Source organism: Leuciscus leuciscus (genome assembly GCF_965113295.1).
Source record: "Leuciscus leuciscus genome assembly, chromosome: 17".
Taxonomy (NCBI): domain Eukaryota; kingdom Metazoa; phylum Chordata; class Actinopteri; order Cypriniformes; family Leuciscidae; genus Leuciscus; species Leuciscus leuciscus.
The window spans coordinates 9,303,861-9,326,774 of NC_138741.1; the positions used below are offsets into that span (position 1 = coordinate 9,303,861).

The following is a 22,914-nucleotide window of genomic DNA, read 5'->3' on the forward strand; positions in this document are numbered from 1 at the left end:
TATTGTTTCTGTGCAACTGTCAAGAAATTATATTCGAGAATCATTTCTGAAAGGTGAACCATTCTTTATCACAGATCTTGTGTATATATCCACATAAAACATATTTTGTATATAATATAGACCCTTTTACTGTTTGTACACAATGATGACGTATGCGCACGCATATTGGCAACGGAAGTATGGCGAGAATCACCAGCATGTCAAGCTACGCGAGCGGATTAAACAACAGACGCGAGCATTTTTTATTATGTCCTCGCTCCAATCAACACGTTTAATCGCCTGCAGCCACTCTTCTGAAACGGCCGTGATCCTGTCGGAATAATATAAAACTTAAGCCCCTTGGTGGAATATCGATTAGTGCAACCGTAAACGAAACAACCAGACATTTTGATGCTGGGAAACCGTTTTGATAAACTTTCGGAGTTGCTAACACGTTAGAGCCAGTGGGGAAAAACACCACTTCCGTTGCCAAAATGCGCGCGCAACTATTTGATCACGTGGCCTGTAAAAGGGTCTATATAATGTATTATATATAATTTTAAGTTTTAAAACTTATATTTACAAGTTTTTCAGTTCCATTCTGTTGTGCTTTGTTTTCCTATTTTTGAATGGAAGAACACATTTTACGTGAACCAGCCTGATTATACAGGACATCCTTATGACCAATTAGATGTACAGGCAACCCACTGAGTCACTGACTAGTCAGTTTTCAAAATATGTGGTTCAGTACATTCCTACTTTCAACAAACTGAAGTCATGCTGTAGGCAGATGGACATGCACTCTCACCCAAGTGCATGGCTACACAGCTAATGAGAAAGAGTGCTATCCAATTTGAAATCGTCAAGCCCGGACCCCCTACTGAAAACTCCATCTTCAGCTTAAGAGGAGTGACTCCCAGGGGAGGTCTTTGTGTATAGAGACCAACAGAGACACGACCCTCATCCAGTATAATAGAGCCGCCCCAGCTGAGGCAGAGGCCAGACCAAACTGCCTTTTTCAAAACATAGGCCTGCGAGCATTCCTTCTTTACTAGTGTCCTCACAAACACTGAGAATACTTAAGTAACAAACCAAAGACTCTTTGTCAGGGTTCTGTCACTTCGGTCTAGTTAATTTCTTGGTTTTGTGACAGAGCTCTGACACTCCCTGTTTTGTCTCGTCTCTGTGTGAGTGCGCGGTTCCGAGCGCGCTCGGGCCGTGCACTCACTTGTCTACGTGCCTTGTTATATGTGCGGGGCGTGGTGTTTGGATCCCGACACGTCTGTCTGGTTAGGTTTCGGTTCTGTGTCGGGATTCGGACATCAATGCTCCGCGTGTTTGTTTTCTTTTGTGAGCGCACGGAATGAGCTTTCGCTTGTTCTCGTGCGCTCTGTCTTGTCACGTGAGCGCGCGCGGTTTCGAGTTCGCTCGAGCCGCGCGCTCTTCTGTCTGCATGTTTTTTCTTGTCTTGTGCTGTGTAGCACACAGCTTGTTTTTCACTGGCTGTGTGCTTTCATGTTGTCATGTTTTGTGTGAACACGTGGCTTATGAGTTTTCACTAGCTGCGTGTTCATGTCTCGTTTTGTGTTCTAGTCCTGTTTGTTGTGAGCACATGGCTTGTCATGTGTTTCCTTGTGCCATGTGCTCTCTAGTCGATTGTCTAACCCCGCCCACCTTGTTACCTGATTATTGATTCATTTTCCCCACCTGTCCTCCCTCGTTACCTGCTTTGTTTGCTCTCCCTATTTATTCTCCTTGTGTTTGCAGTCCTGTGCTGGTTCGTTGTCGTATCTATGCTGTGTGTTTCCCTGCTGTCTAGTCAAGCTGAGTCAAGTCTAGTCTGTCTTGTTTTTCCCCCTCGGGGTAGTTTTGTTTGTATTTGTTTTATTTTATGCTTAATAAAAGCCCATTTGATCTGCACGTGAGTCCTCGCTACTTCCACCTACCCTAACCCTGACACTCTTGTTATCATCTACTTTTCCCATAAGTATGTGCAGCCGAAAGAGTTTCAATACATCAACACATGTCAATAGAGTAGCCATGTATGAAGCACAGCTCACACAGAAATCACCTTTAAACCAAGCAGTTTTCTGTTGGTCAGTGCAGCGAATCCATATAACCAACCCATTGTGAAATCTGCATGAGGAAATCTTTTCCCCTCGTGTGAAATTCTCTATCGCCTGGATTCCAACTGAAATGACTTGAAACGATTATTATAATTTGGTATTCGTTTTGTTTTTTGAAGAGTTTGAGAGCCATTGTCACTAGAGGTCTGCTACCCGACCCGATTTTTCATGAATTGCTTTGGGTTCGGGTCAGGTTTATTTAATTGCAACTTGTTTCGCGCATTTGCTCTCGCTCGATCTGTCACAGTACGGCAGACGGCACAACGCACTATGAGGGAGAACTAATTACGGTAGCAAATGATGCACTGAAAGCTGTACTGTGGAAGAATTATGAACTTGTCAGTATAACCAACAAAGAGCTCGGCAGTTACGTGCAGGACTCGTAAAGATGTTTTGGCTTACGAAAGCAAGACGACAGGTAGGCTACTCTACAGCAGAGGCCGCTGTGCCTTGATGAAACTGTGTTTATTTACATGTTACTATAGTGATTGCTGCACGCAATCCTGAAATACAGCAGTTACAAAAAGTTACTTTTTGTAAGAAAGCAATTTCGGGTTCGGGCTTCAAAACATAACAGTATCGGTCGGATCGGGTCGGGTCAAATGATCTCACAGAAGAAACAGTCATACAGGTTTGGAACGACATGAGGGTGAGAATTTTCACACTTTTTGATGAACTACTCCTTTCATTTCAGAAACTCAGTTTAGTCCAAGTCTAATTTGCATCATTACATTGTATTCATACACATCAAACACTTTCTAAATATCATCAAAACTAATGTTTCTTTACACTATACACAAGACAAACCTTACAATCCACTTGAGTAATCTTGTCGTTCTTCTATTTTCTGGACCACTGATGTAAGACCACTTCTGAGATAACTATGCACAATGGAACAAGCAAGGCACTCTGGGAAGAAACTTAAGTGTTTTTGACTGACAGCCAGTCTGGTGTGTATAATTACATAAAAGGTACACGTTTCAACTTGAGAGGGGAAAAAAGCTCTTTACGATGTTTTAATCGACATCTGCACCATGATGGGGTGTGTACAGTTGTGTCACGTTAAGCATTCTCTCCATAAACACCTCATTCTTCAAATTTCCAGTAAACCTGATAATTTCTAGCACTGCTTAGACCAAGCAGGCTAATTACTAGATTTGATTCATATGCAAGACGAGGAGGCTTTCATGCCAGTGTCAGTATCTCGTTTCAACTAACAGCTGAGGATGGAAAAAATTATAAAGGATCAGTTAACGTTCCTTACCTGACAGTGACAGGCTCAGGTAACTTAAGGTGCCTACACCATTTCAGATACATTAAACCTGTAGAAACTACTCACACACAACACATCAGAGAAAAACCCTAAATGTAATGTCACCACAAAGATAACCTTCAATCATAGCAGATAATAACAAGACGATACTGGACCTGCAATTGCATCATTACTGAAAATTACCTGCCTGAAGTAAATTATTCATGGACATGTATCCATATCACAACGCCGGCAAGGTGTTGGTTGAAAGACTAACCTCCCATTTTCTAGCCAAAGTCCTTTGAAAACAAAATGACCATTAAAGGAGACAAATATTCTATAAAATGGAGGAAAAACAAAGGGAAAAGAGCAAAAGGAAAGGCGAAAAGCCAATGTTTTGATTTCACACTGAGGAAATATGGGAGTGTTGGTTTTGCTGGCCTCCTAAACTTCACTCAACATTCAAACAGCATTTTCCACTGTAAAATCAGGACAACAAAAGATAACCTCGACACCTTCATACTTTGTTACCCCACTGGAACATCCACTAAAAATGGTGGTTTGGCATATGACTTCATGAGGTCATGGCGCAACTGGTCGGGATAGTTGGAAAGTTTCATAGAAACTTTCCTGTGCTCATTTCCTCTGTTGCTGTGCGTAATAATGTCTGAACGGTAAAGTAGGACAGGAGCATTTGTCCCTTTCAGACCTTTGGCTCTGGGGCTGTCCACCCCCTGCTAGCTTCAGCATTACGAGCCAGTGCGACACATGATCATTATCTATATATATTGGGAGTGGACGCTGCCATTTAGATTGGTTTTGACACAAATCATCCAAACAGATCTTAAAAACAACATGAAATCAAAATGAACCTCATTTACTTCCTTACATAAATGTCCCTACTTATATCGAGCATGTTTCATCAGTGCGTGTTATTTTATGGAAACAAGTTTTCTTAGTTAACAAAATGTAACTTTCCTCACATCTGATGTTATGTTTCTGCTGACATGACCAAAGCTGTGTGGGCTGGGAACAATAATATCCAAGTATATAATAACCTAACATTATTCCATCTAATCACATCCTGATTGGTAAAACCAAGTCCCAACCTAAGTTACTACCTGCTGTTCCATTTAAAATGAGTCACATCCACCGCAAATGTAGTTTAATGTACTTAAATGATAGGTTACGTGTACACTAGGGCTGCACAAATATTGGAAAAAAATTATTTCCTGCGATATATATTGCGAAATTAAAATAATTTCACCAGATGAATAGCTCTATTGGGAAAGAATTTATCATTCTAGAATGATTGGGGTGATTTTGTACAGGAGTGAATCTGCATAGAAAATAAATTACACAAGCAAAAATAAATACAATAGAACAAAGATGCTTCAGCATATGTTTCTCAGGGAAGTCTAATAGTATTTAGGTACAGAAATAGAGTAAAATATAGAATAATCAAATGTAAAATAACACTGCATAGTCTTCATGGTATAAATGAAATACAATTAATCTTTGTAAAAGCTACAAAAGTGATTAAGAGATAATGCACGGATCCAGTATGATGATACGGATCAGTTTTATTTCTCAACTGTTTACGTTCACGTAAGCCTTTAGCGACTGCGTTTACGAGGATACCCGCCGAGAAGGGCATTTTGACAAACTTTTGTCTACACTGATAATAGCAAGAAATGTTTCCTGAGCACTGACCAGCAAATCAGCATTTACAAGTGATTTCTAAAGGATAATGTGTCACTGAAGACTGGAGTAATGATGCTTTGACATCAAAGGAATAAATTACATTGGTCACACTATAGATTAGGGTCCAATTCTCACTATTAACTATGACTTTTGCCTCAATAAACTCCTAATTACTATTGCTTATTAATAGTTAGTAAGGTAGTTGTTAAGTTTAGGTATTGAGTAGGATTAAGGGATGTAGAATATGAATATGCAGAATAAGGCATTAATGTGTGCTTTATAAGTACAAATAAACAGTCAAAAATATCCTAGTAATATGCGTGCTAGTAACAACTATAGAGAGAATTGGACCCTGCACTAAAGTGTTACCATTACATTTTAAAATAGGCCTATATTAAAATAGAAAACATTTAATTTAAATTGTAATATTTCTCAATATTACTGTTTTTACTGTATTTTTTATCAAATAAATGTAGCCTTAGTCAGAATAATACATTATGTAAACTTTCCAACCCTAAACTTTTAAATGGTAGTGTATATTTTATGGTAATTTAAAAATATTTTAAGTTTAGTGTACATATTAAATGGACTCAGAATGAATCCGGGAGGAAGAATAGGATAAATATGGGATTGTATTGACAAAAAATCTAAAGGGTAAATAGCGCTCTTCATCTGAGATGAAAGGATGGAGAATGGGAGGCAATGTGGGGGCAATGGGAGCCGGCTCCAGTAGTAATAAATCAATAACACAGCTGTGGTGGAGCTCTGGGATTAACACACTAATCACATTTCTCCCACTGACTTCTGTGGGAACATCAAAGAACATCAGCAGCTTCTCCTCTGCCCAGAGAGACAATACCAGAAAACAAATGTCACAGAAAAGTGAAAAAATAAACACTGTTTTAAACTGTTCAGGGTCACTGGGTATGTACTTGCTTCATGTGAGGATGATATTTTGGATTCCAAATTCAAGTAAATATTAGTATGCGATGGGTAGAAAGTCAAAGCAAAATGACCATTTGTGCTTATCACAATACAAACACGGCTAGAATTGGCCAGGCTCAGATGAATAGAAGTGAGTAACAGGAGTATTCAGTGCCATTGTGTTCCATTCTGAGACTACAGCCATCACAGATTCAGGAATGAGGAAACGCAAAAGTTCTTCACACAAGAAAACAGAGAATCTTAGAGACGGTACAGCTACTGGACAATAAAACAAATTCATACATAAGCCTTATTTCACTAAATGATGGTTGTAAATCTGTTTATCAATTCATTTTGTAAATCTGAACAGAACCCCAGATGGGTTCTTTGGAAGGGGTGTAGTATGTTTTTAAATGATTTCATTCAGAATTATTTATTTTTTTTCATTTGAATTATGTGCAAACTAGGGGTAATCGCAATATACCAGTATTGACAATAACAATGATATTTAAAACTTAAAGGTATAGCGGAGGATCTTTCCAAATTTTAGATAAGACCCGCCCTCTCCACTTTTTGAAAAGTTTGATTGATTCACCAGAATGATTGACAATTAGGAGGACCAATAGTTTAGACTACCCACCAGGAAGTAAAACATCCTCCGCTATACCTTTAAATAATGATCATGTTTATCCTACACATACAATAATATTGTAAATAATCTGTTGGATTTTTCTGAGATTTTTTTTTAATTAGATTATGATAAATGATAAATAATATAACTACTGTAAATCCTTTTGGCCACGACAACTAAGTGAAAATCTGACAGTGACAGCCCCTACTGCAAACACGCATGTACAAATGTGTGAAATGTACAAAATGCAAAGTTACTCTGAAAAACTTAAAAATTAAACTAATTAAAAACTCACAAATTAATTTTAGTGAATTAATCATTGTTTTAAAGTGTAGGCTATTATGAGTTTTTAATGTCAGCTATCTGAATATTTTACGGGCTTAAAATTACTTAAGTCTTTAAAGTCTGCACAGATGTGTAATGGTTTTGTATTAATAGTTTTGAGAAATGCAATTTCAGTAAATGCATCTTTGCAACTAGGAGAATTTGTAAGTTTCATTTTCTAATTTTGCACTGGAGAAGAGTGAAGCAAATGCCCATGATTGACAGGTATGCATGGTGGCAAAAAGGGGCTGATCAATGGGCCCTCTCCTCTGTTACAGTGACCCATATTGCAGGTTTGCCTGAGGGTTATTCACTGAATATACAATGGAGAAACCCACAAATGATCAATATCCAATTCACCAGACCAGATCATGCCACATGTTCACCCTGAGCTGTGGTTATGATTTAGACTTTGGCTTGATTTAGATTGCTCGTATAAAGTGTCTATGTATGCCTGTTTGTGTTATTGAAAGTGAAGGTCAATTTTACCAAATTTGTGGCCCCATTGCTGTCTGTACTCAGTGAACCAGTGTTCTATATTCACTCTCCTGTGGAGTAAACCACAAGCTGACTACAGCTCTGTACATGAACACACACCCACATGGTAGATAGATTTAAAATAAGCCCAATCCACAGAGCTCCTGTCCAAACACTGCAGGCAACATTAGAACCTAAACAGTTCTTTATATTGTAAGAATGATGTGTTTTCAAAAACTCCAAAAAACTGCATATAGTCATACTTTTGCTGTTTAAGTGTATTCATGCAAGAGATAGGGATACAAGATATGGTACAGGTTATCAGCTGATATCAGAGTGCAACGGATTATCGCAAAAGAAAAGGACTTGGTTTTATTCATCGGTTGTCAATTGTGGAGAGGCGGGGTTTAAGTGGACTAAATGTTTAGAGAAATCTGGCATACGTCACCAGAGAGAAGTCTCTCATTTTCACTGGAGGAACGAGCAATGACATTATCATTAAATGTTACAAGGTCAAAAAATACAAATAAATGAAACATACATGGATGAATCATTCACAATATGATATATAACATGCATCTACAAAATAGATTTTTATTTCATGACAAATTTAATTTTAATTAAATTTTAGTTTAATTTTTACTACATTTAACATTGACCATAACCAATATGTTGTGTATCTCTCTGAAGAATTCTGTGGTCCTTCGCATTCAGAACTGAACCTTTTTTTCTTTCACACAACATAGCAGTTGTCAGTCACATTTATTCTGTTTTAGGATTTGTAATTTGAGACCCTATTCAAGGATATATTGGCAGAATGTGGGGAGACAAAAGATGGAAACCACATAAAGACCAAGTCGTCACATGGTGTCCAAAAACAGGAGCATAAATATCAGCCACTAACAAGTGAAAAAAACTGTAGTGTACACAAAGGGCCCAGGTGAGCACTGCTGCTATGTGACACAGTCACATGTGATGTCACCACTTCCTGTTAGCAGAAATCTTATTGCCTTTGTGATATCTCCACAAAGCACAATAAGACCACAGGAACATCAAAGCAAAATGCATACATGAAGTATTTAGGTTTCAGTAGTTGTTGAGGTAACTTTTTAAAATCAAGAGAACTCAGAATTAAATGGTCCAGCCCCAAATCCCTGAACAAAACAAAAACAAATGGCTTAGAAAGGGAAACCTAATTCCTACAGGCTCAGTACGTGCGTGGACACACCAGCTTTCACTTCTCATTGACTCCGAGGTCAACAGCAGGGACAGAAGGGACAGAAAGAGAGGCATTCCAGACTCCCTGGCAACTTCAATTGACCTAAAGAGCCATACCACCTCCCTCTTTACCCCAACTCTTTATTAAATAAAATCAGCCTAGTGGAACCTCCCCCCACTTCTGTCCCATTCCACAGAGGTAGAGTGACCACCACAGCAGCTGGACCAAATCTGTGTAGATGTTCAGGTCCCGGCACCTCGGGACCAAAAATACACCGCACTGGAGGAGAATAAGACTTCTCGTCTTCAATCATTACCTTTTAAAGACAGCTTGATCTTTGACCAGTGGCCCACAGAGGACATGTTTGCTTCATGTGTCACATTCAGAAGCAACAGATGTCCATCAAAGACAGAAGGAAGGCTAGAGTTACTCCATATGGCAGCAGCTACCCCGTAATAAATAGAGAAACCTTCAGTCTGGAGTTATCTGGAGCAAAAACAAAGGGCGACATTAACTGACAATAGACACAGAAAAACAAATCTCCCTTAAAACAATACAGGCTCAGCCCTGACCTGATTTATGCAAACAAGCATAATATAAAATGAGCACTATGTTATTAAACAACAATAGAATGAAGAAATATAATGTGTAATGGCAACAGTTAAAAAAAACTTTGGGTTGTCTTGTTAGAATGATTAACTTTGTACTGTTGAATGAATAGCCACTCATTTAGCCTATTCATGAGGCAACAAGTTTGTCACATAACTAAATTTCCCATCATGTCCTAATCTCTCTCTACCATGTTAATCAGGAGTTTGTCCTTCTGCGAATGCCACACAATACTCGAGGTTGCACTTGGAAAACCATAAAAAGCATGCCGTGTAGCGAAGCATCATGGAGGTAATTAAATCCAAGGTACACGTTTTATGCTGGGCAAAGCGTTGCGAGTATAAACGAGTGTACAAACAGAGTCTTAACACAGTTCTGATTGGCAGTGAATTGTGATTGTCACACCCTATTTTTGAATTCAGTGTAGACAGACTAATTGTTTGTTGCATCGCACCTGGTCAGGGCACTGCAGTGCATTGCACGGTCAGGTTGTGCATCCTTTGGACTTAATTTTGTTGCACTAGCAAGTGAAAAAGTGAGAAAGAATTTCTCTTATTGCATCATAACAAGTCATAAGTAGAAACCTCTCAGGAAGACTTGAAGGCAGCATACTCATTACTATTTGCCTATGATAACAGGGTTACCTCGTTAGCATTTTACATTACAGCATTTCCTGAGCCTGGTCTCCATTCTTTTGCACAGTGAGTGAACTTATGATCTCACCAAACACGTGAATACATGCTGTGCCTAAGTCTGCAGTAGCAAACAGTCTATCCGCTTTGAAATCCATGGACTGTAACTGTCACTTTTGTGTAGAGAAAAAATATCTTATAATCGTTAAGTGCTGGCAAAGATGAGAAAGAGAGAGGTAGAGAAAATGCAAGAGATGGGGAGGGTAAAAGAATAGGGGGGAAAAGGTTAGCTTTAAAGCAGTCCATGAGGCTTTGTTTTTGGGTTTCCCATGGCAGTCGGTCCTTGGAGGGAGGTTTCCTGTGTTCAGGGACAAACACACAGGCCTTTTAAAAAGCATGTGTATGTTCATGTCTAAGCGACATTGAGTATTAAAATAATCAGGCATTACAAGACACAGCCAAAAGAAGTGTCACATCTACATCCCGAAATGAAGCAGATCATGCAGAAATGAAATGTCAGACCAAGATGAGTGTTCAAGTAGAGCCCCTAGAGCTCCTCTAAAGCTGTTCAGGTACATGGCAAAAGGGAAACTGTACACCTCTGGGAACAGCCATGTCATCTCCACTGTACGCGAGCAAACAGTAGAACAAAGAGCTAGCAAGCTAGCCCAAAGAGACACCTCCCTTCGTTTAGAGCTACAGTGAAGCAGAACCTGTAAAAACCCGCCAAGGAACGGCAATTCAACACATGACTGTCCTCGTTTACAGGGCTTGTGTGGGGGTTATTCACAAATTCTACGAATGAGTCTTAACCACATCCTTCAAGACAGCTATTCAACTCAAACCGAATTGTACATGGCAACAGTGAAGAGGGGTTTTTACTTTTACAATAGTGCATGTGGAACTAAGGAATGCAGCCAATCACAGACTAAAAGGGAATGCTCAGACTGTTGGGCTAGCTGGGCAGGTGGTAGAAGGTCAACCCTCGAACCCAATCTCGTTAAACAAAAACAGTTGGTACGTCATTGTCGGAGACAAACTTTCAGCCAGAGCTGTGCGACACATTTTCAAATGAACCATTTTGAGTGCAATCTAAAACAAAACAACTTCGGCTGGATGTCCTAACATAATGTTAAGTGTGTTGCGGTCCACTGTAGTTCATTATGCATGGACCCTGGGCAGATCAGGGGCCCGGCAAGGCCACATATCTCATGTTCAAGCTCTGAAAGGAGTCAGCTTACAGGACCTCATGTTCACAACGACTTGCTCTTCAGACAATAGGCAGGGAGGAACCAACATACAACCCCTCCCCTCCCCCAGAGGTCCATTGTTCCCACTGTCTGTAGCACTGATCCCTGCGGTGGGATGCTTTCTGGTGAGCAAGCACAGAGTCATTTTAGAGCTAATGAGGGGAGAGCAGAAAGTGTGGGCAGAGATCGAGAGATGACACTGGGACAGTGAAATGGGCTGTGGTGAGACCCCAACCCACAGTCCGAATGGATTACTATACATTCCCAATTCCTTGATGAAACTGGGGCAAATCTGGTCGGTGTAGATTAAATCACCCAATGTGAGGGTTTAGGCTTAAACCTAAATCTAGGCTAAGCTGGGAGAATGCATCATTTTGGCATTAGATATTGAAGGCGTGTAATCTTTCATAACCTGCCGGGAGACAGACATTTGCTTTATGTGCAAATATTTATAGAGTTCAGGTCACAAGTCCTTAGAAACCATGCAATGCCTATCAATGATCTGTGGGATCTAAACTTAAGAGGATGTTGTTTTTGATATACCCAGGCTGCAGTCGTACATACGGCAAAAATAGTGATCACAAATCCATATGTTTGTCCAAAGAGAACCAATTAACAATATCTTTAATCATTCCCACAAACATGACAAATCCGGTTCAAAATACAGTTTCTCAAGTAAATGTGAGTGAGTGACACCAACTTGTGCAAAACATGGCATCACAATGCCCAGATGGGTAGTAGTTGCCAGAACCAGTTCCTGGTTAGGATTCGTGTAAGTGAACCTGTGTTTCCACTGACTTGAGAACCAAACGGTAACGTAACAGATTAATTACTTCATGTGGCTACATAAATAGTCTAGAAGATTTTTTTTTTATCTGAACAAAACCTTTTAATAAAACAATTTTGGACAAAACTATTTTCCACATCCACTCTCCACCTTCTAATACATTTGGTTCACGGTTCCGACATGGCTCAGTTCTCAATCAATTGAAGTCCAAGGGATTTGGTTGCCTATTTTATTTTTCGCCAGGCCAATTTTTTTTTACGTTTGACGACTAAAAAGTAAGCACGCCTCTCCTTATAAAGCCTCTGTATTCTAGCCATCATTTATTTCTGTAGCGCAAACAAAGTGGAACAAAAAAAATGCACCAATGTTTAATACTTAGGCTTTGTGGTTTTGAAATAGACTGAGCAAAAGCAATAGTGAGACTTGCCGTAGCAAACACCACTAATTAATCACTAAAATCATCTTCCTTTATCACACTCACTTCCTGTGTTGCTGCTGCATGAACATGCTCAAACAATGTGCGCTATTTTACCCTTCATGTCAACAACCATGTTCCAGTTTATACATCTTTTTAGAAATGAATGACATTGTTCGACTTATTCACATGAGCATAAAAGACCAGTCTACAGCCATCTGCTTATCTCACTGGCCTTCTGGGTCATTTCATTACACAGTGGCTGAGACTCCTGTTGACACTCAGATACAATGTAGTTTATGGCTGAGAGAGAAAGCACTTTACAAATAGAAATAACGACAGTTCTTCTCAGATTTCCGTCTTGTGGGGGATCTCAAATAGAATGCTCCAGTTTTCTGCAAATCAATCCAAATTAACAGAATGAGGAAGACAACAAATTGATTAGTTCCATTTGTGAATGGTATATTGTCACTAATATTGATTGTTATCATGTAACAGTATAGATATTTGGCATTGACTATTGGTATTCAAGTGTGGTTGGTTATGGTATCTATCTCTCTGATGGCTCTTCAAAATGATTTTAACAATGCAGTCACAGGTCACATTTAAAACAATTTATGAAAAAGCCACAGACTAAGCACAAAACCTGTGGCTAAACCAATTACATATGTTTGGAGCGAGATATCGCATTTGGGCAAACAATGGAAAACATTCCATTATTTTTCCAACTCCATTTGGTGGCAGAAAAAGTATACACTTTGTATGCATTGCAAGTGTTACTAAATGTCGTTTTTGATCGTCAGCCAAAATAAATATGGCACCTCAATCCACTGATGTATCAAATAAGGCAACACATTTGCATAGGAGATGCGCAAGCAATGCACTGATGCATTTGAATGCAAATTTGTTGATAAAAACATGTATTGCATATTACTTATGGTCAAAGTACTGTTAGCACAAAAAAAACTCAACTGTTGCTATATTCATTGCACTGCACAGTTAAAGGAACCGTATGTAAGATTGTGGCCAAAACTGGTACTGCAATCACTTTCAAATTACTGTAGAGCAGTGTATTCCCCCCTGACTCGAGGTTGCCAGTTAGGCTGCAGGATCCAGCAGGAACGTAGGCTTCTACAAGGATCTTCCAATGGCAAGTGACGAGTCCTACACAGTACGTTTTTTTTTCTGTTAATTATGTTTATGCTTCATGAGAGATGTTCATAACGAGGTCTTTTAGGTTTCGTAACATTAGACATTTTTTATCCGACATGTTTGCAGCTGCAGCTGTGGTAACTAGAGCAGAGCTGGCAACCCGGATGCCGAAACACTACTGACTTCGTGATTGGTAGATAGGTGGAGGGTGGCGCATCAGGCCAAAACACAACATGACAACATCAACATCAGTTGAGGGCTGCAACTTCACTTTTAAATGACAATATCCTGGCCGGACTACTGTTGTCAGTGATATAAGTATTTGAAATTAACGTGATTTCTTAATGTCTAGTGACATATCAGGGCCATTTTATGATTAACTGAAATACATTTCTTACATAAGGTTCCTTTAAATTGTACATTTGTACATTTATTGTAATTTGAACATTATATAAAATGCTATAGTAACCATATAATATATCCAGGTGATAAATTAATAAATTACAGATTAATAGATTGTAAACTGCAGCTAGCCATAAAATTGAGTCACCCGATCCAGTGTCCACCTCATTTCTTATCAAGATGCAGCAACAGCACAGAAGTGTGAAGTGTGTTATGTACGAATTAGGTCTCTGGGTGTTTGTGAGGGACCACAATAGTGTATCGCAGCTTAGTAAGACATAAAAGAGAAGATACAGAAAAAAAAAAGAGTGAATGACCCAACTCCTGAATCATTAAGAAGAAAATAAGAAGCCTAATTTGCAATGAAAGAGCTAATGTGTTACAAATCATATCCTTTGGCATTTAGCCGAATGTCTTAAGGACAGAATTTCAGAGGGTCTTGAGGCTTTCTCACATTACAGTGACCCTTCCCCCTCATCAAGACCCCCATAGTTGGGTCTCCGGGGAAGCGATTAACACGGGATAAAACAACACATCTGGTTCTGTTCAGCAGAGCGTTGATCCAAATCAGATGCTTTTCAAATGTTGCTTTTCTGAAGTCCATTTCCTGGATCATATAGGGCAGTTTGTCTTGGGTTGAGAATGAGCACTTTTGTGTGTGTTTTAGACAAGCCACATGAGGAAATTGAGACAGTTGACCAGTTTCGAACAACACACACAACCAAGAGTGTGTATTTACCCCCCAGTGTAAAGATTTTCAATGAATAACCTGAGTTTTACCATGGTTGACCCAAAATATCTGACAAATAGCACCTCTTTTACAGTGCTTGGTTAAAACGGTACTTACGCCAAGGTGAGAGAGAGCACTTCTGTATGAACACAAACCTCTCAGTTACTTATTACTGAGCCCATAGGGTGACTTATAAAAAAAACACTAAGATGAGCTCCACCCAAGCCAAATATGTGGTTAAGGGGGCCTTCCATCACTGGAGGAGTGTGATTACTACATTCTGAAGCTCTGCCAAAAATCTTGCATAATACATAATAAGAGGTTATTTTAATATCTCAGCTGCTTATTGCAGAGTGTTCTTTTAAACAGAACAAAGAAGGGAACTGTTGGAAGGCAAAAGTATACGATGGGGCAAAAGTGCAGGGACCATCATAGATGCCCCCCCACCAATATTTCAAAAAGTGGAGAATAAATATAGGTTTTTAATTGACCACGTATAACAATGTCCTAACCAAATTCAACACGCTAAATTGATAAGAGATAAAAGAAAATCTGTAGATTTTCAATTTAGGCAGCCCAACCCAATGCGAAATCTCATTGGTCCAAATCCTTAAAACAGTAAATTAAACATCAAATGTATTTTGATTTAGTCATTTTCCCATGTAAAGCTGCTGTTTCGCATCATGCTTGATTGGGACACAATGTTAAACTTTCCCCTCCGATACCGAATATTTGATTATATCCTTGCTTGAATGTGTTTCTGTGTCTGTGTGTCTGTGTGTGTGGGGGGGGGGGGGGGGGTTATTTATCTATATTTTTTTTATTCTAAACAAGGGGGTGGGGGGGGGGGGGGGGGGGGGGGGGGGCACAGACATTTCCAAGCGACTGACACACAATAAGTCTTCTTTCACTAAGTTGGGATGGAAAGCAGTGAGATCTGAGCAGGAATGCGTCTGAGACGCTCTGCCAAGGGAAAAGGGGGTCAGATGTGGCAACCGCTTACTCAGATGGTGGGACGCTGCCCAGAACAGACCAAACCAAATCAAAAGATTTCAACTCCCAAAACCAACAACATAAAATACCCCTTCCAGCCGTAATTGTGAGTGAGAACTGTTTTCTGTGAGACCAGAAACTGAGTCAATGATACATTTCGTCTAATATAGTGTTGAGAAAAGCGGTCCTTTAATGTATCCCTGTTTTCTTCACAATAATTACTATCATTATGACTACAGTCTCTCATAAAAACTTTTAGTTTCTTATAGACCACCTTCAACTCCATGAGGTCTTGAAAAGCACTCTCACTCTGATATTACCCCAAGGAACAACATCCATATAAAAAACGTTCTAAAAGCGTGTTCGTAAAACATAGCAGCATGGTATATATTAGGATTTTAAAATATGATATTCAAGTCTGGCCAATACCAATAATTATTTTCATGTAATGGCCCAAACCAAAAAAATGGTCTTTAGTCTTTGTCTAAATAAATTCAAAATAAAACACTTTAAAATAAAATGCTTTAATTCTACAACTGAATTTAGACAGTATTATAATGTACAGTATGAAAAGTGGATTTGCATTAAGAGATTTGCTAAATATAAAAAAAATATTATTATATTACTTTTTACTCCATTCATAAGTGACTAGTCATTCAGACAACCCACACTAACTAAGATCTGAGGTTTCAGGGTTGACTTAACAGAAACTCTTCTATGGGATCAAATATAAGGCGCCCAGCTACCCACAAATCACAGTCACATCTGCAGACAGGTTTAATCCTCATGACACCAGAATCACCACCCTGTGTCTGCAGAGACCAGCCGCTGTCTGCCATCTAATACAACCACACACATACACAACGCCGTCTTTAAAAAAGCTTAAGCTCTTGCTTTCTGGTGAACATCAGAAAGTACTTTCCAGTTGCAACATGACATGAAGGAATAGATCTTACCTGGTAGTAGTTTTTGATATGTCGGATGACAGTGTTGAGGTTCTGTATTCTCAGGTTGACATCATTGTTGACTTGTTTGTTCACTCGCTGATTCATGGGGCTTGGGTCTCTGTGGACCAAAAGCAACAAGAGGACATTTGAAAATCTTCACATAAGCACAACTTTAATACGGCTGGGCAGAATGTTCAACTAGCCAATTCAACCTAATTAACTAGTGAGAACGACTAGTTATATCTACCTATACATCCATCCATCCTTATTTTTTTAACGGTTTGGTGGACCTAATTATACGCGACTTCCTCAAGACCAGTCTACTAGTCATCTAGACAACCCACCTAGAGGTGGCTACAAATAAACCTTTTGACAGTCTGAGTTGTATTTTTATACATTTTTCCTTTACTCTTTAAAGTAATACAAGTGTAGGCTCGTTTTTATAATCGGATTAATTGTACAAAAATTTGTGTGGGAAGAAATATTATAATATTACTAAGCCTAAGCGTTATGTTGCAGTTGGCAAATTGATAAAGAATAAAATAAAAATAAAAATAAAAACCCATGAATTATTCCACTTGAATTCACTTGGAATCTCTCATTTCTGTTCCCAAATTCTTAATCTCTCTTTCGGTCCTTTTCGGTCTATTTCCTGACCTTTTATTCACTTCTAATCCATCCTTTACTGTGGGAATGTTTCTAAAGTTTAGAAATGCATTGTCTTATTTGTATCTGTCAAAAAAAAAAAAAAAAAAACTCACTGGCTTCCATATTTTTGTATCCAATGATCCAGTCCAGTGATATGAAAGCCTAACCAATATGAAAGTGTGTTATGCCAGAATAATTTAGAAACATTTAGTTGGTTTAAAGGGGTTATGACATGAGAAATCAAATTTGCCTTGATCTTCTGGCATATAAGAGGTAAATTTCATAGCTTAAAACAGTGGTTCTCATCTCCAGTCCTCGGGACCCGCTGCTCTGCACATTTTGTATGTCTCCCTTATTTAACACACCTGAACCAGATCATCAGCTCGTCAGGAGAGACTCCATGAACTAATTTGAGTGTGTCAGATAAGAGAGACATACAAAATGTGCAGAGCAGCGGGTCCCGAGGACTGGAGTTGAGAACCACTGGCTTAAAATGTCCTCATTATAAACAAAGCATTTGTTAAATCAAGCTTCAAAAATGGCAAATCACAAGAGCAAATACATTTGCATATGCCTGCCTTCAGAGCAAGACATCGACGAATAGTTATACATCGCATTATAGGCCCCGCCCACTGACACTTGCCTACACCGCATACTAGCGTCACATTGTGTCAAAAGTAAATTTAATCCATTATAATATCACTGACGCTTTCTACACTGGATAAAGTATACAGATGCGCGCTCAGTTTTTGACATACTCCATGCTCCACATGCTCGAGTCTGCCGACAACAGGACAAATGGAAAAGTGAAATAACATTCGCTTTTTATTGCGTGCAGTTTAAACAGGTTTGCATCTCTGTTCAGACTTCAGAAGGATCCCAGCATCGGAAACAAGTGGATGGTTAATTTTAATGGTGTACCGGATCAAATTGGTGGATTATATGTTTGTTCGGAGCATTTTGTTTTGTAAACGAGGCACAGTGCAATGGAGAGTTTTGCAAAGAAACTTTTGTTGAAAGATGAAGCAGCCAACTGTATGATTTCGTAATACATTGTTTTTAAATGACGGTTTATATGGATGTTTTTTGTAATAGGGTTGGGATGGATCGCAGTTCGGATCAGGACCCACAGTTCAGCACGCATGTGATTCGCGGATTAACTGCTAAATTTAACTAGCCTGGCTAGTTTTCCTTCAGTACTCCGTCTGGGTTTGCGGTATTTTCGTGGGTTTTCTCCGGTCAAATTTTTACCGGTCCAATCAGTGAACAGAGGGAGTGGCTGAGAACGATGACGTTGAGGTCGTGCACTAGTTTGAGTTATAGGGTTGCGTCACAACCAAACGTTAGCGATTGGTTATGGCAGATCCAGAGTGGCTCTGAGCAGATCCAATAGTTTTAAACTTCAACAGAGTTCCCGCCTTCAAGAGAGACGTTTCAGACAGCGCTCGAACACCGAATTGATTCCTCTTTCGCGTTTCCTTGCCCTTGAACTGACACATAAACACAAAATTATGTCAAAATACCCGTCTAAATGCCCGTCTCGGCAAGTATTCTCTCATTTATGTCATAAATGAAACGGATTTGAGAAAGCAACGGATGTTTGTCAGTTTTTTTGGTCCGTGCAATCAGTCTTTAAGTGACAGCACACACCTAATATTTCTACAGTTGTCTGTGTCATTAATATTAATAAAACAACAAACAAATATACAGCTTTAACAAATATGAAACTATGTTTAATTTCTACAGTGAACAAAGTGTTATTTTACATTTAGGCTTAATTATTCATTTCTGTACCTGAATCCTATAGACTTGTAACTTTGTTATTTAGTATTCAATCTCTGCTTGTAATTTGTGTATTTGTTCCTATTTTATTACTGACTGTTCACCTGTTTTAAATAATGTGTGAACTTTATCAGTTAGGCTGAAAAGCAAAGTGAGTTTTTTTTGTGTGTATGTGCAGAAAACATTAATATTTATGAACATTATAAGTGATAAAAAAAAAAAGATTTGTTTGTAATGAAAAAAAAAAAAAAAGATTTGTTTGTAATGAAAAAAAAAAAAAAAAAGATTTGTTTGTAATGGGAGGAAAAAAATCTATATGCAATTCCTTGCCAAATAAATCTTTGTTGATGTAATCTTTTACATAAACAAATATTTTCCACATTATTCTGACATAAGTAATTAGGCTTTCATATCACTGGACTGGATCAGTGGATGCAGAGGCTGATGTCAGTGAGTTGAGTGATGCTCAGAAGAGGGTCCTCGTCTTGGCCCGGACAGTTCTGAGGTCCTACATAGACTCTGTTTGTGTGATGCTCATTTACATTTGTTTTGTGAGAATGGCATGCAAATTCTGCCAGCTTGGCCCACAAATTCCCACTTGCTAGTGAAAGAACCTTAAAAGATCAGGGTCAGTTTTTTCCTCTGCTGTCTGGCTCAACTGTTTTCTATTGCCTGAAGCCAAGAACTCTGCATTGAGTTTCACTTTTTGTGCCGTTTTTACGACCATAGATATAGCACCTGACAGCACGGTTGAAAAAACAATGATTGTTTGGTAAAAGTGGAGGGAAGACTGATAGGGTGCACGCAGAGGACATCTGCCAGATGGGATGCATTAGCATATGAGCTCATTTGCTAACAGCGATGGTGTTTACCGCATACCTGGTGCATGAAAACACTAGCAAAGGTGTCGGTTTGCTGCAGGCATACAAGTGTGGGCACATTATAAATGGATGTGGGTGACGAGAAAGAAGCAGTGTGCACATTCCCCTCAGCATTCCACATCTCCACTCATTTGTAATGGTTCAGTGGAAACACACTGGACACCTGAGAAAGTGAATCTTCATACTAGCAATATACAATAACTCATTCTGTTCCAAAGCTCACATATATATTAGGCTTTGTTCACACTGCAAGCCTTAGTGTTCAGTTCCGATTCCAGTGCGAACAGATCATGGTCCTTAACTGACCCGCATGTGCAAAAGACCAATAAAAAGACATCACGCAGCACGCTGTCATACGAAAGTAAAAACAGAGGACATTAAAAGAAGTGATTACACGTTTATTTATAGTGTGATCTGCCACTGAAGCCAGCGAAATTAAGCACAGGCAATATAAAAAAACAAAGTGGAGGATGCGAAAAAGAGAGCTTTTAAACAATTACAATAAGAGCCCTCATGTTTAGCTTGTATGTAGAGCTGTTACTATAATACTTATGAATTCTGACACATCACTGTCCTTCCACTGACTACCTTTCACAACTGTCTTGATTACGTCGGGTTGCTCTAGAGTGACGTAAAAGACTTGTCTTTGTGAAGTTTCTCAAATTCTTGTATGACTGTTCAGACTGAGGTCGCGTTACATAAAGTTGGACCTGTATCGGATTTAGTACCACATACGGAAGTGGCACAAATCGGAATTGAAAAGATCAGATTCAATGTGGTTTGTGCTGTTCATACTGTCATGACAAAAACAGATCGGAGTCTCATGTGAGCGGATTTGGGCCACATTTACTTGCAGTCTGAATGTAGCCTTAATTCATGTTTGGGGCTCAAACTATAATTGACTACGTATAATTATTGCGCCAATGTGCAGTACATCTCATAGAAAAAAAGAGGTTATTACAAGGGGAAGGGGATGTTAATGTTTACATTGAGGATTATGAGCTCACATGAATACAAAAAAAATGTGCATGGATAAATAATTCATAATAAACACTGCAATATTCCATTAAAAAAAAATTATTTTTCCACAAATTTAATTCCACATAAGGGAAGCAAAATGGGTTGCAAAAGCGGTTTTGTGTTGACTTTAAAACAACTATAGGAATGAAACTGATGCAGTTAGTCTTCCAAGTAACATGATACGCAGAGAACATGACACCAGGCTACAATAATTTATCGGGGACGGTGACAAGAGTGTCTAAGGACGGCTCATCCAGTAGATGGGTCGTCTTCCTATTAGACATGAATGATCCCCCTCCCACTTGCCCCCCCCATTTATGGAGAAAATATTTCCTTTGTCTGAGAAGGTCTAGTGTTTAAGCCCCTGATTAAGGCAGAGAGGGCGGCAAGTCTGCCTGAGTAAAAGTAGGTTAAAGGACAAAGCTGATGCAGCGGATTTGAGAACTCAATAACAGTGGTTTTATAAAGCTCAATCTACAAGATGAACAAACTTCAGACGTCAGAAGTGTAATGAGCTGATTTGCATGATGCAAATACTCTCAAAGAAGGGATTTCCTTGTTCATCAGCAACACACGCAAGAGTGCTGCCTAGTCACCTGTTTAGCTGAGGTTACAGCTTGAGCTAACCAAAACTTCCGTGACCTAACGTTCAGTCAAACGCGGCTAAAATATATACTGCATGCTTGCTAACTGATGTTGCACATGACCTTAAAACTCTGGGCAAAGTACAGCCCCAAATCAGCCCCTTTATTAACACACTAATTATACAAGAGGAACAAAACTGATGGAGCGTGAAGATTCGGATTGAGTGTCTGCACAGTTGGATGGCAGGCAGGAAAGTATAGGATGTGGTTTCTAATGAAAAAAGATTGGTACACAACAGCTGCTAGATTACAGCATGTACGTACAGGCGCACACATACACAGTTCAGACTCTGTCACTCACATGTGTGTCATTATCTTATGGAGGAAAACACCATCCACTAAGTCCATGAACATAGAGAGCTTGTCTTCTGAACTGGACCCAAGGGGTCCAAAAGTCTTGACCTGTAAAAAAAAAAACAAAAAAAAGAAGAAGACGACAAAAAGTAGTAAGTAGTCATATCACGACAGGATACATGCACAGCTGCACAATAAATCAACCAAGCTTTCAGTTTCAGAACAGCACGCACTGCAGAGTTATTTTAGACATTTGTAAAGAGAAACTTTGTCTGTGTAAAGAGTAAATATTGCTTGTCAATATTTTCAAACAGTTAACTCCAAAGTTAATACAACTGTCTTCCCATTACTATATATATGTGTGTTTGGTTTTCTTTTAGTGTTGTAAATGATCAGGGAACAGACAATCATCAGCATGGGATCGCTGATGATTGTCTAATGAGGGTTAGTTCACCCAAAAATGAAAATAGTGTCATTATTGACTCATCTTCATGTCGTTCCAAACTCATAAGAGATTCATTCATCTTTGGAACACAAATGAAGACCTTTTTGATGAAATCTGAGAGCTCTCCATTGACAGTCTACGCATCTACAGTACCATTTTCAAGCCCCAGAAAGACAGTAAAGACATAATTAGTAATCCATGTGACTCCAATGGTTTAGCCTCAGTTTTATGAAACAATGCGAGTGCTTTGTTTATGCAAAAAAATATATAATTTACCACTTTATTTACAAAATATTAATCTCTGACGAGCGTTGCAACAACGTCTGCTCTCGCGTCAACAACAAGCATGTGCCGTAGTGCTCTTGTGAATGTACGTTGGAGATTAATATTTGATAAATAAAGAGGTAAATTATACTTTTTGCGCAAACAAAGCCCTCGTGTCGTTTCATAAAATTGAGGTTAAACCACTTGGGTCACATGGATTACTTTTATGATGTCTTTACCTTTCTGGGGCTTGAAAGTGGTAGTTGCGTAGGCTGTCAATGGAGGGACAGAAAACTCACAGATTTCATTAAAAATATATTCATTTGTGTTCTGAAGATGAATGAATTTCACATGAAGGTGAGTAATTCATGTCAAAATTGTCA

At 39.0% G+C, this 22,914-nt stretch overlaps 1 protein-coding gene and 1 long non-coding RNA gene across 3 annotated transcripts in view; one reads left to right on the plus strand and one right to left on the minus strand.

Moving 5' to 3' along the window:
• ccdc88c (coiled-coil domain containing 88C) overlaps positions 1-22,914 on the minus strand; it is a 57,778-nt gene that overhangs the window by 33,703 nt on the left and 1,161 nt on the right. For both annotated transcript variants that reach the window (XM_082143182.1, XM_082143183.1), the window contains exons 2-3: positions 21,830-21,930; positions 16,563-16,671 (exon numbers count right to left, since the gene is read on the minus strand). In XM_082143182.1, the coding sequence (XP_081999308.1) occupies positions 16,563-16,671; positions 21,830-21,930 (210 nt within the window). The remainder of the gene's footprint in view (positions 1-16,562; positions 16,672-21,829; positions 21,931-22,914) is intronic.
• Positions 1,935-6,448, plus strand: LOC309479319. Its single transcript, XR_014199190.1, has 2 exons — positions 1,935-4,173; positions 4,472-6,448. It is a non-coding gene; the product is annotated as an uncharacterized lncRNA (long non-coding RNA).